A 15,957-nucleotide genomic window follows, 5' to 3' on the forward strand; every position below is an offset into this window, starting at 1 on the left:
TCAATATAAAGCTTATTTATTGAGCTTTCATATGATGTATACATCTCAGTTTTGTAAAATTTAACCTTATGACTGGTTTTGTAGTCCAGGGTCACATATAGTCCATGAGAGAAAATAATAAGTTCATGAGTTCCTTGTTTGTTAAACTGGCCGCTGTTCTCCCACAAATTCTTTGGTTTTTCAGCATTTTTGTGTATTGAAACCCTTTCCAACAATGACTGTATGATTTTGAGATCCATCTTTTCAGTCTGAGGACAACCGAGGGACTCATATGCAACTATTATAGAAGGCTCATACAGTCACTGATGCTTCAGAAGCAAAAACAATAGCTACGGGTGTAAACTTTTGAATGGAATGAGGATATGTACATTTTTCTTATTTTGCCTAAATAAGATATTTATATTATTAATTATATATATTTTTTTCATGTAGTTCTGCACTTCAGAAGATACGTACATGTTCCCCAGAAGACAAAATAAGTTAAATTTACCCTGATCTTTAAAAAGTTTTCTTTAAAAAAAAAAAAAAAAAAAAGAATAACATACATTTTGTATTATCCCTCTTATTTTTGTCAAATAAATAACTTTTTGTAGATTCTGCAAGGTGTATGTAAACGTTTAACTTCAGCTGTAAATAAATGTGATTTTACACTAATTAAAATTGATTAAATATTACTTTAGGTCCCTGCTTAGGCACTAAATGAGAGAATATAATGGCAAAAAAAAAGTTGAAACTACCCCCTCAGATTCCCAGGTTCCTAGGAGAGGATGCATAAGAGGGACTACAGACAGATCTCAAACACCACATGGGAAGATTGACTCTTAATACTGTTAAAGATTAGACATGGGCTATCCTGAAGGAGTTTATCTGTAACCAGATCAAATACATTTGCTTTTGATTTATGGGTTACTCTGTGGCGGAATTTCAGATAGAGAAAACAGATGCTGGCTGGAACTGGATGCTGACCATTTGTATCTCCCTTGAAGAGTAGGAAGATTTCTATCAGACTCGCGTTCAAATACAGTGCGTTGTTGGACCCACATGATGGCGCTCTCATCTTTTCGACGACACTTTTCTTACGACTTTCTCGTACGCTTTACGGCAGAGTGTCCACATGGTCGCTCGTGCTGTGAGCTTCCCAGGAGTTTTAAATCAGAAAGGAATTGCTATTTAACTTCAAGTGCAGCCCAAACACATTCAAACATGGGAAAGACTAAAAACAACAAATTTAAACGGCCAACGTTTTCTCCCGATGGTCTTTCAGCAACTCCTGTTAAACAGACTGTTGAAGAATCAGAAGATGAAGACTCTCCGGTAGCGGAGCTACTCGATAAAGTAAGCTTTACAGACTTGTAGTCAATATTTTTGTGATTGTGAATATCTGAAAATGCTTAGATAAAAACAATATTTGCGTTATACTTAAATATGGCGTGTGTAATGACTGTGTCAGCTCTTTCACTGATTAGATGTTGGCATGTTGAATAAATGAAGCGATTCAGCAAACCTTTATAACTGAACGGACTGATGCAGCTGTCAAGCAAGCGAGATTCGGCTCTTTAGCCTTGAACCAGACAGTCTTTCTTAACAAAGGGGGGTTAAATATATCTCTATTTGTAGGTGACTCTTTTTCTGTATGTGTGTGTTTAGTTGCAGAGTCCATCAGCTGATGTGCGGGAGTACGCGTGTGCCAGTATCTCTCGTGTTGTACAGCAGAGTCAGACGATCCCAGGATTCCTCCAGAGAGATGCAGTCAGAAAAATAGGACCTTTACTGCTTGATCGCAGTCTGGCGGTCAGAGAGACTGCTGCTGGAGCACTCAGGTATACACACACTCACACACACCTGCTCTCAGGTAACATTGCCATGGTAAACCTGAGCTGTAGTATACATCCAGCCACCAAGGCAATGAAAGACATAGACTGGCACACAGACTGTGCATTGGTCACACAGTAACTAAAGCGGTAATTATATTTATTTTAATGCCATTCCCTCTGCAGGAGCTTGTTTAATAAACCTCTTGATGTATTACATGCTTGCTATTAAATTTCACAGCTCTCTGACATTAGGTTCCTTGGCTTCTGAGTTTGTAAAAGTTACTCTTAATTTTCATCTCTGTTTGTGCCACAGGAATCTTAGTGCCTGCGGAAACCCTGAAGTATGTGAGGACATGGTGAGACAGGATGCGCTGACGCCTTTGTCTGCTCTCCTGAGGGAGGTATGAATGCTGCATCAATTTAATTCAAAAAGCTTTATCGGCATGACAGTCTCTAACTTGTTTTTTCAACATGATGTTTAACATGAAACACGATTAACGGGGAGGTCACACTTGACTTTGAGTGCACAAAATACACAGTAAATTCAACATAAAACTAATCATAATGAATCCAAAATATACAATCCACTTTTCTGTAATGCTCTAAAATTTGAAACTTCTTAGCTTGGGCCTGCGTTTCCGGACTCCAGAATTTGCATGTGTATGAATGGACGTCAGTGGAATGGAAAGTGTAGTGTGACCTCCCTGAAAAGTTTTTATTGCATTGATAAAGGATTTTTTTTGTCAGTCCACTCAATTTAACTGTGTAGAGTAGTTGTATGTCATTCTTTTTTTCTTTTATCTTTTGTAATGTGATTAGTATTGCTGTGCTTCTTCACTTGCAAGATAGTCTTAAAAAACAACTGTATGATCAGTGTTAATTTCATTGACACTTTTTTCACCGACGAAAATAAGACTATAGCAAAATTAAAAAACTTGTTTTAAGAGACAAAAACCATGACAAAATCTACTGAAATTTGTCAATGAATATAAACGAGATGAAAATGTTAGGGAGGGACGATTTGGGAAAAGATCCAGTCAGAACCGATCTCCTGAGAGGTAGAGAGGATGTGCACATTTGATCGATCTACTGATCTTTCTGGCAGGACACATGGCAGCATACACTTGCTGCATGTTTTTATAAAATGTCAAAAAATGTCAATGTCTGGGTTATAAGAGAATACCACGCATATTGATACATTTGAAGAGAGCCCAATTCGGTTTTCTGAGTGCACATACCAGAAACATGCAAACAAAGCACCTCCCAGGCAGTGCACAAGTACTGAATTCAGTTCTTTTTTTGTGTCTTATCACACATGAATGGAGAAAAACACACAAAATTATGTCAAATTGTCTATTTTTATGAGTATTTGTGTAAATAGGGGCCTAATTTAGTCACTGTTGTCTGTGTCATTAATATTATTCAAACAACAAATGAAAGATAGAAAATTACTCGCTGCTCTTGACTGAATAACTTTAGCAGCCCTAATACAGATTAATCTAAATGTAATTTATATAGATAAATAAATGTGGAAGAATGAAGAATGTATGCAAGTTGTTTATATTATATAACCATTGGTATTTCATTGAAAAGAAATCCATGATCAGGTTTCTTTTTAAGTGGTTTTATTTCATTTTAAGATATAAAATGCTGTGTCACAGCAGTCAAATCTTTCTATATTACATGTTCAACCCTTAATGTCATTCATGTTAACAGGTTAATAGATGTTTTATCCAGAAATGAGTTTTGAAATGCTTAATAAATGCATTACACTGTAACTAAACTCATTCGATTTTAGTACTACTGTAGATTTAGTCAACTAGAATCTTCTGATATTTAGTCGACTAAAACTAGACTAAAATTAAAACAATTCAGATGACTAAAATATGATTAAAACTAAATAGCATTTTCATTAAAAGGCTATGACTAAAACTGAATCAAAATTTGCTGCATATGCTTTTTTGCCATATTGTTCATCTCTAGTAAGAAGGAGAAAAAAAAGAAAAGGCTCTTTTTGACAAGTGTCTCTTGTGTGTGTGTTTGTGGAGAGCAGTGCTGTGCTGGCTTTGACGTGAGCCCCTCTAATACTGTGAAAGGACAGAAGACCGTGGAAGATGTCGCCAATGAGGCTGTAAACTTACTTTGGAACCTCTGGTAAGATTGAGCTGAAGTCAGATGTTTACATACACCTTGCAGAATCTGCAAAATGATAATTATTTGACTAAAATAAGACAATTATACAAAATGCATGTTATTTTTTATTTAGTACTGACCTGAATAAGATATTTCACATAAAAGACGTTTATGACATATAGTCCACAAGAGAAAATAATGAGTTCACAAGTTCCTTGTTTGTCTTTAAACTGCCCGCTGTTCTTCCACAATTTCTTTGGTTTTTCAGCATTTGTGTATTTGAACCCTTTCCAACAATGACTGTATGATTTTGAGATCCATCTTTTCACAACTGAGGGACTCACATGCAACTATTACAGAAGTTTCAAACACACACTGATGCTTCAGAAGGAAAAACGATGCATTACGAGCCAGGGGTGTAAACTTTTGAACAGAATAAGGATGTAAGATTGAGCTCAAATTGATTTCTGGGTCTTAAGCATGGGTTACCACGCTCGGTCCTGGAGGGCCGGTGTCCCTGCAGAGTTTAGCTCCAACCCTAATCAAACACACCTGAACCAGCTAATCAAGGTCTTAATAGGTATACTTGAAACTTCCAGGCAGCTGTGTTGAGGCAAGTTGGAGCTAAACTCTGCAGGACACCGGCCCTCCAGGATCAAGTTTGGTCACCTCTGGTCTTAAGGAAACACAGTTGCGTTCAAGACCGATTGACGTTTACACCTAACAAGTGTATTAACAAATGTCTTAAATGCCTTTTGAGTTTCATAAGTGTTTCCTTTGACCACTTGTCAGCACATCATCATGCTTTATATGTGTCACTAGTTTGCAGGCTAAAGATTAGGCCAAAATTTGAGACTAATCAGTTGTTTGATCAGTTATGACTTTAAAAGCAAAGTCACTAAGCATTTAGTAGGGATGGGCATTTTAAGCAAAAATACTATTCGATAATCGCAGGGTATTATTCCATTATTATTCGAAAATCCCACCCCTCCCGCGCATGCACGCCCATACACACCCATAAACAGAGAGAGGACACGAGACCATTAAAGCTTTCAATATGTATGAAAACAAACTGTTTAATTCATTCGAGAATCTGTCTTAACATTAGCCATTTAATGGTTGTAATGTATGATTGCTGAAATATTAATATAATAAACATAAACGAATTATGGCACTTATTAACGTAACAGTCCATCGATTACCATTCAGCTGCTCATATGCCTAAGCCGTTTCTGAGAGAACAAAATCTTCACTTTCTTATAAACTAAACAGCACTAAGAAAACTAGGAAAAGCCACTGAAAACAATTTTCATATAGGTAATAAATTGCTTGCCCCTCACAGCGAGCAGTAGGGATGTGACTGTGAGGAAATGTTCCCACCGGTCACCGTGTGACAACACAGGTAATACCGGTAACACCGAGGGGAAATGTTGGGGGATAGTTCGTTAGAGTTTTCCCTCATTCCCACGCTTTTCTTAGCTTTTAAATAGCCCGTGAGCATTTTACTTTTACTTTCGATTTTGCGCCAATTCGGCGTCAATTCATTGAATGGACATCAACAAAACAGAACGACAAAATTATTCAAAAAGACTTAGTCTATATTAAACACAGAATTATTAATTTATTAACAAAAATAAAATAACTGTTACATAACTTCCACAAAATTGAATTATAAAAAAATAGGTGTTCTGAAAATCATGTCTGCATTTTCAGTATTTGGTTCGGTGGAACCAAATAAATAAACGAATGTTCTTCCAATGAGCTTCCAAAATCACCTTTTAGATAAACGGCAGCAGTCAATTTATTTTTAAAACAGACAGTTTTGCATTTCGGTTAAAAACGAAATCTTTTGCCAACATCTTCTCACCTCACACTCCTCTGATAAATGAAATCAGACTCCTGCCTTGGATGCGACTGTTACGTTGAGATGCCGCGTTCAGTTCTTAATTGTACGTTTTGTTTTCTAACTGAACTAAATGATTTGTATAACTAAAAATAAAATAATCAAAACTACTTGGTGGGCAAGTGACAGCAGGAAGCATTTCAGAACGACTAAAACAACATTTCTGATGCTGTGCAACAAGATGGGTCCGCTGGTTAGTCAAGTTATCCCGTTCCATCGTGCAAAGTCACATGCCTTTTTTAAAGCGCAATTTACTCTGTTAAAGATTTCTTATTGTAGTTTATGCCCATTTTTTCTTATCGGACAAAAAGTTTATCCTACTTAATTGTGCACATGTTTTATGCGCATTTTTTCAATTCATGCGCATCTTCACGTTTCCATTCAGAGTTTTTTTTTTTATGCGATATTCCGGCCGCAGAGAACACCCTTTGCATTGCAGTGGTTCAACTATGATAAACAAGGCTCGCAGAGTTTGCACTGCACTTCATTCTTATTCATTTTATTTGAATTAGAAATCTTGTTCTTCTGTTGTCCTTAAAAGCTTTGAAGTGCGTTATTGGCGGCGCCACCCTCTGGCGCATCATCACCGAAAACTTGGGGAATTTAATAATCGCACAACCTATTCGATATTCGGTAATTAAATCAACTAATCGAATATTCGAAAATCGTGACCCATCCCTAGCATTTAGTGATAGCGTTTTTAAGTACCTGGGATATACTTACAATATGTGAACAGTCAAAATGTCTTCAATAAGATGACATGGTTGCAGTTTTGAATGATCTGTGAATTTTTGTCTGTTTTCTTTGTGGATGTGTAGTGAGAGCAGCAGCACAGCTGTGTCAGTGTTTAACAAGGCTGGACTTCTAGATGTTCTTCTACACTGTCTACAGAGACACCCCCAGAATATGGAACTGGCAATATCAGCAGGTGACACCAGTTACTGACACACACACACATATATACCACTATCATTCAAAAGTTTTAAAGATTTTCCCGGAAGGAAATACTTATTCAACAAGAGATACATTTACAATAGCCCCGTTTCCACCGCAGGAACTTTCTCCAGGAACTAGGAACCAGGATCTAAATAAAGTTCAGGGTATAAATTTGCCCCTCAGAAAGTCCCTGCTCACTAGGTAGTGCATTTTCAAAGGTCCGGATCTGGAACTTTGGGCGCTGCCGCTGAACATTCTGATTGGTTGGGTTCACGTAGCAATGTATTCCAACCACAATTTATTCGCAAAATCTAAATATTATTATTATTATTATTATTGTGTAATGAAATTAAGTTTTAAGAGTATTTCAGGCAGGTATGTACGTGTTTGAAACTCAAATTTGCATTTAATTTATAAAGACAGCGCCTATTTGAAATTGTGCCTCACCGATTTTGAAGATGTGAGCTCCATGCGATTACCGGGTGCTCAGTGCTCATGTATCCCACCGAGAGTGCCTCATGTTGGCTATCAATGATAATAAGAAATGTTTCTTTAGCACCAAATCAGCATATTACACTGATTTCTGAAGGATCATGTGACACTGAAGACTGGAGTAATGATGCTGAAAATTTGGTTTTGCTCCTACAGGAATAAATTACATTTCAAAGTATTTTTAAATATAGAACCGTTATTTTCAATTGTTAGGACATTTTGTTTTTAATATTTTTGTATTTTGTAATGAACAAATGCAGCCTTGGTTAGTATATGAGACTTCTTTCAAAAACATAAACCCCTCTCAGATTATTTATTCCTCTCAAATACACACAGAGATATTTATTTACAGAGTTTCATTCTCAGTTTTCATTCTCACACTGCTTTATTTGGGCACTGTACACTGTGTAGTAGTAATTGCTGTTGTTTGTGTTTGTTTTTTTTCTGTGTAGCCCACTGCTTGCACACAGTAACAGAAGAGAATACAGAGCTGGTGCGCAGTGTGAATGCAGCGGTGTTTGGGGTCTTGGAAAACATTCTGTCCTCCACACACACCAGTATGGAATACACTCTCCTGCGAACACTGGCTGCAGGTAAAAAAAAACAAACAAAAAAAACACATGACCCTGGATGTGTAGTAATTGTATTTACTACATCCACTAGTTGAGTTGATATAGTGCTAGAAATTAGTGAGTGAATTTATAATTTATAGAGGAATGTTGCTTTGCAAACGGGTGGTAGAGACTTATTGAATAGTTGAATTAAAGCTAATAAATGTTTTATGTTGTTAATAGTTGTTCACTTTTTCTCTGTCCTTCAGGCTCTTTATGGAATCTGAAAAGCAGTCTGTCTTCAGCACAGCAGTCTCAGACACTGACTGCGCTGGCCACCACTCTCTCACACAGCCTCAGTCTGGACGCCGGAGAGCTCATCCCAGAGCTGTGGCGTGCTGAATCTGCCCGTCTATCTAAAGAAACAACATCTGCAGCAGAGTCAGATCATACAGATGAGCAGCCTGCAGGTCACGAGGCCGAAGAGATGGAAGAGGATGTGAGAGATGAGAAGATAAATGGAAAAAAAACTAATGGAAAAATGTCAAAGGCAAAAAATGACATCTCAGATCTGTTGCCTGTAAGTTAAAAGCTGCTCTGTCTGATATTGTTTTAGGTGGAAAAATAGGATAAGGTTTGCATATTTCGAATTTGTGAATATTTATGTTTAAAGGTATAATTCAGCTAAAAAATGCATTAAAAAACATTTTTTGAGCACCATTGAAGTCCACTTTATGGAGAAAAATCCTGTAATGTATTCCTCAAAAAACTTAATTTCTTTGCGACTAAAGAAAGAAAAAGATTAACATCTGGGATGAGATGGGGGCGAGTAAAATCAGGAAAATTTTATTTTACAAGTGGAGTAATCTTTTAACATTCATATGGAGTGCATAGATGCATTCTTAAAGACTCTCTCCACTATGTTCCTCAACATGAAGTGCTATGGAACACCTCCTGCACTCTTTCTGCACTCTCTGTTTCCCCTTCAAACCGTGTCAACCCAAGTGATGGCACATCTGTCCCTCAGAGCCAGATGCTTCTCACTCTCTCTAAACACAAAATGACTGTCCCCACTTACATATGACTGTGCAGGGCTGCAGTATCCTCTCTGAGCTCCTGTCTAACCTACCCATAGGGTGTCCTGAATGTTATCCTCTTTGAAAGTTCAGGGTGAGATTTGATACAGAGCCTCATATTTGTGGCCCAGTTTACATCTGGAACCAAAGCAAACCATGTTTAAACTCTCTGTCCTTTCCATGTTGCTGTGAATGCTTTTAATTGTTTGATTTTCTGTTTCAACTTCAAGAAGTCAGTTAACAGTCTTCAGTTTAAGCATCACTGTATCTGTACTAAAATGACCCAAACAATTACTTCTGCGGTTTTGTTTTGTGTCTGTTTGTTTTAAGAGAGACAGACTGGAGTTGCGAGAGGCCAAAGCACTGCTGTCAGCACAGCAGACATCGCTGGAGATCATCGTCAACATGTGCTGCTCCGATGGTGAGTGAGTGTCTGTGTTTATAGCGAGTAGGTGCTTGAGGGAAGACAATTATAGGCAATCATCAGGATTTTTTGGGGGCTAATGTGCAAAATTAGAGGAATGATTTTTGAGTTTGTGTCAGAAGAGATGAGATAAGAGATAATGTGATGGGATATTGATTGTGTGTCTGTAGAGCCCTCAGATGATGAGTGGGAGGAGATGTCCAGCAGCGATGAGAGCGAGATGTGTGCTGATGGGATGTCAGACACTAATTCCAGCTTGTTTTCTCCTCTCTGTCTGTCTGCTGAACTTCACACAACCCTGCTCAACCACAACATACCTCAACAGGTATCACACATTATTATATAGTCAGCAAAACATCAGTGCCACAAGCTTTGTTTTAGTCTCATGTTACAGACCCTTCTGGTGCAGCGGGGAGAGCACAATTCTCACGTGCTGTACTCCAGGCCACTTTAGGATATTTGTGAAACAAGCTAAAATTGGAGTGTTATGGGCATATTTTGGCAGTTGAATGAGGACACTGGTTAGAACTTGTGAAGGATTTGCCTTGTGTTTGGAGATAAGAAGAGAGGGCATTGAAGTAGTCCATGACAAAAATGTGTTTGCTGGTGAAATAATGTTGAATTAGTAGATAGAAGAATATTGTAAAATGTAATTTATTCCTGTGATTTCAAAGCTGAATTTTTAGCATCATTACTCCAGTCACATGATCCTTCAGAAATCATTCTAATGTTCTTAATTTAATTATTTTTATAAATTTTATTATGTTGAAAACAGCTGAGTAGATATTTTTTTTTCAGGTTTCTTTGATGAATAGAAAGTTCAAAAGAACAGCATTTATCTGAAAAATAAATTTAAATGTTATATTATATAGGTCTTTATCATCATTTTGATCAATTTAAACCATTCTTGCTAAATAAAAGTATTAATTTCTATAACCCCCCCCCCCCAAATATATACTGACTCCAAGCTTTTGAATGGTATAGTGTGTAATGTTACAAAAGCTTTTCATTTTCAGATCAATGCTGATCTTTTGATCTTTCTATTCATCAAAGAATCCTGAAAAAATGTATTGATACTGATAATAATACTAATACTAATAATATAATACTAAAAAATGTTTCTTCAACAGCAAATCGGCATATTAGAATAGTAGTATAGAATAATAAAAATATTGCACAATATTACTGGTTTTGCTGTTTTTTGGATCAAATAAATGCAGGCTTGGTGAGCAAAAAAGACTTCTTTAAAAAACATTAAAAATCTTACTGTTCAAGAACTTCTGACTGGTAGTGTATATGAATGCTCTTGGTGAAAAATATAATGGACCTCAGAAAATTCATTAAAAATTACAATATGAAATAAAAAATGTCAAAAACACACTGTTTGTATAAAATACAAAGTGTTTTTTTTATAACATACTGTAACTGTGTCATAGTGAAGTGTGTGTACTGCATTCACTTGACTGATTGATTTCTTTCAGGTCTTAAAGAAAGCAGAGTTCCCCAGTGCTGCTGCCCGTGAGATCTGTAGCAAGGACCCTTGGAAAAACCTCTTGAAAAAGTAAGAAAAACATTCATGATGTTTGTAGTGTAACACAAAGTTGCAAAAACCCAAATCTTATTCTCTTGTGCTTTGCTTCTTCTAGGATGCACCGGGTGCAGTGTCGGGCACTGACGTGTCTCCATAATATCCTTTCCTCTATGGATACAGAATCTCTTGGTGGTGCTTCAGGTCTGCAGGACGTGGCTCAGCACCTTTCCTCACTGGTCTTCAGCTCAGCAGGTAGAGGTCTCACTATTGAATAGGCCTGAATAATTGCAAAATAATTGAGATTAGAGGTCGACCGATATTGGTTTTTACCGATACCGATAGGTAGGTTGGACCACACTTGCCGATACCGATTAATTAACCGATAGTTTTTGAAAATGGATACTGAAAGGCAACTAAAATAGTGCTCTACTATTTTTTAAAAAGTACTAAACCATACTTTGTAAATAAATAAAAATATTAATATTAATTATATATTGATCATTAAAGTTATTTCATAATTCATTAATGTTAACAAAACAAAATAAACTTCAAAATTTTACAATATATAAGTAAATGTTGAAATTAACACACACTAAAAAGGAACAACACTTCTATTCTACAGCTTTCATCAAATTTAGTTGACAAATGGGCTCATTGTAAAGGGGTGGGAATCTTTACATTTTAACACTATGTAAAATTGCAGTTTGAATGCTTGTTGTTTATATTTGGAATATCTGTATGTCAGTACCTCCACCTTAATATTAAGATTCAATTTAATTACAGTTTATATCAAATTTATTTCGTGCTAAATTTACTTTATTTCTTAAACAGGCTTAAATGAATGCACAGATCTATTTCGATATATCAGATGTTTTGTCCTGCTCTGAAAACATAACTGACGGTGTGTTCTTTACATCAGTTTCGTATAAAAGTATTAGAAAATGCAAGTGCATTTAACTGCATCCACAATCAAGCTTTTTAGGACGAACAAACACAAAGCGAAAGTGAAAGTCTGTCAGTGCGCGAGTTTAGTGCATCTAAAAGTACTGCATTCCAAACAAGAAATGCGCGAGTGTCTCATAGTGCAAATTCTGTGCAATGAAGCCCGCCGCGTCTCTAGCCCGCACATGCCATATGTGGGGGAAAACACAAGCTCATTGAAGAGAGAATTGCGTATCCATTTTTCACCCACCCTTAATGAAACCGGGCAAAAGTGCAGCGCTGCGCTGCGCGGACAACTCACAGGTATCTCACACACACACACACACACACACACAGGACGCGTCGCGTGTAGTTCAAGGTGAAGTCTAAAACAGTTTATATAATCACCAAACGTGCAAATGTTTACTTAAAGAATGATCAAAAAAGCGGCAAATATTAATTTAAAAAAGAGATCAAAAGAAAAGAGAAAGAGCGATCTATATTGTTGTAGCCATTTAAGATATTTTTTTTTTCTGTTTTACATTGTTTAAATATTATTTGTTTGTGTTTTGTTTCAATTCCATCTGTTTATTAAGAAAGAAGTTTTTAATTTGTAAATGTCATAAAGGACGCGGTATGAATTGACGGCAATACGCCGGGAGAATTAAAGGTTTAGACAATTTTTTGCCCACTTCATACGATTTTATTTGTGGAAAATCCCTTCTTAAACGAATTTCGTTTTGTATCATTTTTATCTTAATTTTTAATACATATTTTTGTTGATCAGTTATTAAATTCAAATAAGAACAAGGAAAACTGTCATTGTGAAATAAAGTGCGTAACTACTATGCTTCCGCAGCCTGAAGAAAAGGCTCAAACAAAAATTATAGCTCTATATGAAGCATGCAGACTTTATTACATCTACAGAAATACAAATGTTTCTCTTAAATGCACAATACTCAATCTTCCAGCCCAGGGTCAAGTCTTTATGAACATTAACAAAGATTTGGGACAGATGATGAAATGTAAAACTATGAATGGCGCGCTGTGGCGCAGCAGGATTTCTGTTGGCTAAATGAACAGTTTGCTTTCTCACGTGACGTCTTTAAATCTGCAACTTTGCTGGCTAACAATATGACCAGCTTGAAATAAACCAATGCAAATATATGGTAACAATCCTGACATTAAGCATTGGTGTCGACTTAACCTCTCCTACTATGACAGCGGAGTGTGAGCCGCTTCAGCAAAGAACGCAACCCGGAAAAACTATCGGCAAGGATTTTTGCCGATAACCGATAGTTCCGCCAATCAACTATCGGTGCCGATTAATCGGCAAAACCGATACATCGGTCGACCTCTAATTGAGAGGAAATGCATATTGTGCCACATTTCTTTTTGTAGTGATGCGTCCACTTTGTCCAGTGTTACAATTCCAGCACATTCTTTTCCTTACATCAACAGGCATTTTATCATTAATAAATATATAAAATTGTGAATATATAAAACTATCTCAAAAGAAATTATACCAAAATAAGCGAGCAATGCAACATGATTCTTAATTATTTTATTTATAAATTATTTTATTTTTTATGTTAGGTATTGATGAGACTTTTAGGAATTCTCATCATTTTATGTGTTTTTCCACTTCAGGTATAAAAGTGTAATATCTTCTATGATTGTACATTAATTTCTAGAGGCATTAAAGGATGAGGAGTTCCTGGAGGCTGTGACCAGTGCTCTGCGCTCTCTGCTGCAGATCATGGCTACCAAAAACATCTCTCAGGTGAGAACCACAGTCATTTTTTGTTTCTATACTTTAGTGATACATTATTTCAAGCTCTACTTGGTATATTTAACTGTATGTGTTTTTTTGTGCTGCATCCTGCAGTGTATGACTCCACTCCAGCTAATGAGTTTTTGTGAGGCTGCCACCAGCTGTGAGCTGGTCAGTGTGAGAGTTAATGCTCTGGCCATTCTCGGTATCACAGGAAGCTCTCTTGCCAAAGAAAAAAACACAGAAGAAACTCTACAGGTAATACTGACTGTGGCACTATATTTATTTTGCCACAGAAAATTAATATAACATTCAAAACTTATCACCCTATTTTACGTCATATAGAATGGACAAATTAATTTGATGTGTATGTTTATATATAGTTATAAAATAAATTAGTCATAAATTAGTTATACATTTTAAAAAAATGCTATTTAAAATAAATGTTTGCTATTTAAATATATTTTAAAATGTAATTTATTCCTGTGATCAAAGCTACATTTTCAGCGTCATTACTCCAGTCGTCAGTGTTCCTTCAGAAATCATTCTAATATTCTGATTTACTGCTCAAGAATTTTTTTTATTATTATTATATTTATAACAGAGTACATTTTTTCGGCATTATCTAATGAACAGAAAGATCCAAAGATCAGCATTTATCTGAAATAAAAAGCTTTTTTTGGGAAAGAAATGATAGAAATTAATACTTTTATTTAGCAAGGATGCTTTAAATTGATCAAAAGTGATAATAAAGACATTCATAATGTACAAATGAATTATATTTCAGATAAATGCTATTTTTCTGAACTTTCTATTCATCAAAGAATCCAGAAAAAAATTTACACAGCTATTTTCAACATAATAATAAATATTTTTGAGCAGAAAATCAGAATATTAGAATGATATCTGAGGGTTCATGGGACTGGATCAATGCTAAAAATTCAGCTTTGAAATCACATTAATTACATTTTAAAATATATTCAAATATTTCAAAATTGTACTGTTTTTTTGCTGTACTTTGGATCAAATAAATGCAGGCTTTGTGAGAAAAAAAAGACTTGTTTAAAAACGTTATAAATCTTACAGTTCAAAAACTTTTGACTGGAAGCATATATATATACATATGGCCAGTTGTTCAGCTAACTTAAATTCTTTTTTCAGTTGATTGGAAATGCATTACTGAATGTCGCAATGAAGGACTCAAACCTGGTGGTGTGTGGAGAAGCACTGGATGCCCTCTTCGATGTGTTTGCGGATGGCGATGAAGCAGAGAAAGCTGGAAAAAATATTAACCTGCTTTCATCTCTCAAAGCCCTTCAGCCAGGATTCAGGGCTAAGGTTAGTTTAAAGCCAACATAGAAATATCACCACAGAAACAAGTGCACTCATGCATCACATTCACACACCCGAACAGTAATATTAAAATCAGACACTCAAATGCTAAATCTCACACCTCCAAATGCATGTTCAGGCTTGAGCTCAAGGTTCAAACGCAACATTTTTCGTCTCTGTGATAGAGATCTGTTGCATAAGCACCGTCTCACTGTCCAAAGAAAAGGGCACTCAAATCCAGCTGAACAAATCTGTTTTGGTTGGCTAATCTAAAATGTTCCACTTTAAAACTGCAAAGGACTTTTTCAGCTGCTCACAGATGATTATTCACAGCACAGCCATTGCTAGGTCTCTGTATTCTAGTATGTTCTTAGGCCTTTAGATGGCAGGCTTTTCACAGTTTGGCCTTTTGTTCCCTCACAGCTGCGAAAAGAAGGCAGAGGAAAATACAGCCCTGATCAGCTTTGTGTTTTGGACAACATAAGGATCAACCTGAAGAGATTCATCAGCTACTTGGAGGGCCTGCAGAGAAAATGAGATTTCAGAGATCAGTGCATAATTCTCTGTAAACATCTCACCTTGTTTTATTTAGCATTTTCTGTCCATACTCCTCTGTGGTTTTCTTTTGGTTTTATTGTAATGTGAGAGTGTTTATGTGAGGAAATTAAGATAAAAAATAATGTTTGTAAAACCAAACATATATAAGTGCTTTAATTAAAGCATAAAATATCATAATGGTCTCTTGTTGTTGTTAAGTATTAGGATTCAATAATAGTGTTTGACTATATATATATATATATATATATATATATATATATGTATATATATATATATACACTCCATTTGTGACCCTAGACCACAAAACCAGTCTTAAGTCCAGGGGTGATAGCGTTCCGGCACCACGCCGGATTTCCGGCGTACTGTGGCTGCGGAAAAAAAAAATCAGGTTCGCGGATATTGAGCTGTCATTTCTCTAGATCCGAGATGCGCAGGTCAGAGAGTAGCTTTAACGCTCAACGACTCAAACAATACACATACTAGCCAATGAGCCAATTAGAAGTAGGGAAAGG

General features: G+C 36.2%; 1 protein-coding gene across 1 annotated transcript; it reads left to right on the top strand.

Moving 5' to 3' along the window:
- The first annotated feature begins 1,112 nt into the window (after positions 1-1,112).
- On the top strand, positions 1,113-15,622 carry heatr3 (HEAT repeat containing 3). Its single transcript, XM_073837027.1, has 15 exons — positions 1,113-1,335; positions 1,648-1,820; positions 2,128-2,215; positions 3,868-3,968; positions 6,669-6,778; positions 7,731-7,871; positions 8,099-8,409; positions 9,236-9,326; positions 9,500-9,654; positions 10,811-10,890; positions 10,976-11,112; positions 13,476-13,564; positions 13,670-13,813; positions 14,717-14,893; positions 15,311-15,622. Exons 1-15 carry the CDS (start codon positions 1,204-1,206, stop codon positions 15,422-15,424), a joined length of 2,043 nt encoding a protein of 680 aa, XP_073693128.1. The 5' UTR covers positions 1,113-1,203; the 3' UTR covers positions 15,425-15,622.
- Positions 15,623-15,957: the final 335 nt, after the last annotated feature.

The sequence above is a fragment of the Garra rufa genome, chromosome 3 (genome assembly GCF_049309525.1).
Source record: "Garra rufa chromosome 3, GarRuf1.0, whole genome shotgun sequence".
NCBI lineage: Eukaryota > Metazoa > Chordata > Actinopteri > Cypriniformes > Cyprinidae > Garra > Garra rufa.